The 2,017-nt window shown below is 34.5% G+C and overlaps 1 protein-coding gene and 1 long non-coding RNA gene across 2 annotated transcripts in view; one reads left to right on the forward strand and one right to left on the reverse strand.

Moving 5' to 3' along the window:
- LOC110268322 overlaps window positions 1–771 on the forward strand; it is a 4,969-nt gene extending 4,198 nt beyond the window's left edge. The window contains exon 2 of the long non-coding RNA XR_002356509.1: window positions 12–771. This is a non-coding gene — a long non-coding RNA (uncharacterized LOC110268322). The remainder of the gene's footprint in view (window positions 1–11) is intronic.
- LOC107622460 (HMG1/2-like protein) lies at window positions 531–1,701 on the reverse strand (the record flags this gene model as incomplete). Its single annotated transcript, XM_016324356.2, is given in 6 exon segments — window positions 531–834; window positions 940–1,014; window positions 1,089–1,169; window positions 1,299–1,343; window positions 1,459–1,516; window positions 1,603–1,701. Coding segments are annotated over 6 exon segments (379 nt in total), but the record flags the coding sequence as incomplete, so codon positions are not given.

Here is a 2,017-nt window from a genome sequence, read left to right on the forward strand (position 1 = left end):
TTTTGAATAAGGTAAATTATTGCATTGATTCTTTAATCTTCAAATAAGCTAGTAAACATGAAAGAATCAAATTAAAATTTTAAAACAATTAAAGCCTAGTAAGCTTCGAAGCAAAAGCTCCTACTGAAGTCGTTGCTCAAATTATGAAATCTATTAAGGTTAAATACTCAATTACAGGATTACTGTTTAAGAATATAAAATAACTGCAGCGCTCTTAATTATGAGTAAAATGAAACATTACCACGTAAAACACAACAAAACTATTCACAAACAAAATGCAGCATATTAGGAGAATCGGTTCAGTGATTGTGGAAGCCCCCAACTCTACCGATACTAATATATTCTTTATCCGAAGGACAAAAGAACCATCTTGTGTGGAATCCTTGCGAGTATATGAAATTTTCAATTCTAAATAGTAAAATTAAAATGTAGTTCAAACTTCAGTTACTTCCATTTCAGTTTTCAGTTTTCACTGTGCTAAATTGGCGGCCTTTCACTGTGACAACAAACTAAATTAACTCAGGAAATTCAGAAAATTGATCGGCAAGAGAAAAAGTATAATAGAGAAACCAAGTATGTGATTGAAGATACTAGAGAGGTTAACTATAAGTACATAATCATGATACTATTAACCCTAATTAACATCATTCACTAATCTAAACCTAAAGAGAGAACATAACAAGAATTAAAAAGCTAATAATAAGCAAGATATTGGAATTGGGTAAGAATCCTATCGAATACTAAATAGAACCCTAATTATCCGAAAATGCTTCTCCCATTTCCATGTTAAGCTTCCCGTGTTACCAAGCAAATTCACTCATCATCATCATCATCCTACAGCAGCAGAGAACAAAATCATAATTAATACCAACCAAGGAAACATGTAAAAGCCATTAAAATTAAAGTACAAAAAGCAATCAGCATATATATTGATTCCACCTCATCATCATCATCATCATTTACTTCAGACTTTGACTTGTCAGATTCATCTTCCTCAGAAGCACCCTTACTCTCCTGAATACATAAAAACCAATCAATTACAAGGATTATTAAAATAGAAGTGTGACTACTAAAAATTATGTAGTTACCTGTTTTTTGTTGTAGGCTTGCATAGTCCTTTCATACTCCTCTTTCTTTTTCTCTGCCTTAGCCTGGTAGGGAGCTTTATCCTAAACCACAAGGTAATCAACAAATTAGGACCATAAAATATAAAAATACAATTACAAAAATAACAGAAAAAATCAATTACCAATCATAGAATAGCATCAAAAAGAGAAATTCAGAGTTAAAGTACTCACAGCATCAGACATTGATTTCCACCTGTCACCACCAGCCTTGCCAACCTAATTGAATTGAAGCAGCAACGGCAAAACAAGTTAAAATTCAAATAATTTGAAAACTCATTCAACATTTTTTAAAACAAGTACTGAACATAATTCCACGTAAATAAACACTCACAACTGCAACGGATTTGTTGTTTGGGTGCTCCTTCTTGTACTGTTCTCTGAACTCAGACCTGCAAAACGAAAACAAATCGATCTCAGCCAAAAACAGTTAAATCTCTAACACAAGCAAAGTAGCTAAACAATTTGGAAAACATACATGAAAACGAAGAAAGCGCTGGGAGGCCTCTTAGGCTTGTTAGGATCCTTAGCTTTCTTAGCCTGCTTCCTTCCCGTTCCAGCGCCCTTGCGCTTCAACCTGAAACCACACGTGACCGAGAAAATCACAAAATTTTCAGAAATCTATGTCGAAACAGCAAACTTCATACCACTAGAAATCAGATCTGAAAACAGAAGTTCCAGTATCGCAAAATACAATTTCGAAAACCTAGCATATCAAAGAGTGAAAACCATAATAAACAAAGGCTCTCGAATAATTCTAGAGAGCGAAAACGAAAGCGAAATGGAAAGAGAGAAAGGAGAAAACACGAACGTGATTTCGTGAGAGAGTGCGTAGTGTTGTGTTGCGTTGTGAGAAAGAAGGGTTTGGGCGCGAGAATAAGAAGCCTGAGAGG

The sequence above is a fragment of the Arachis ipaensis genome, chromosome B10 (assembly GCF_000816755.2).
Source record: "Arachis ipaensis cultivar K30076 chromosome B10, Araip1.1, whole genome shotgun sequence".
Taxonomy (NCBI): Eukaryota; Viridiplantae; Streptophyta; class Magnoliopsida; order Fabales; family Fabaceae; genus Arachis; species Arachis ipaensis.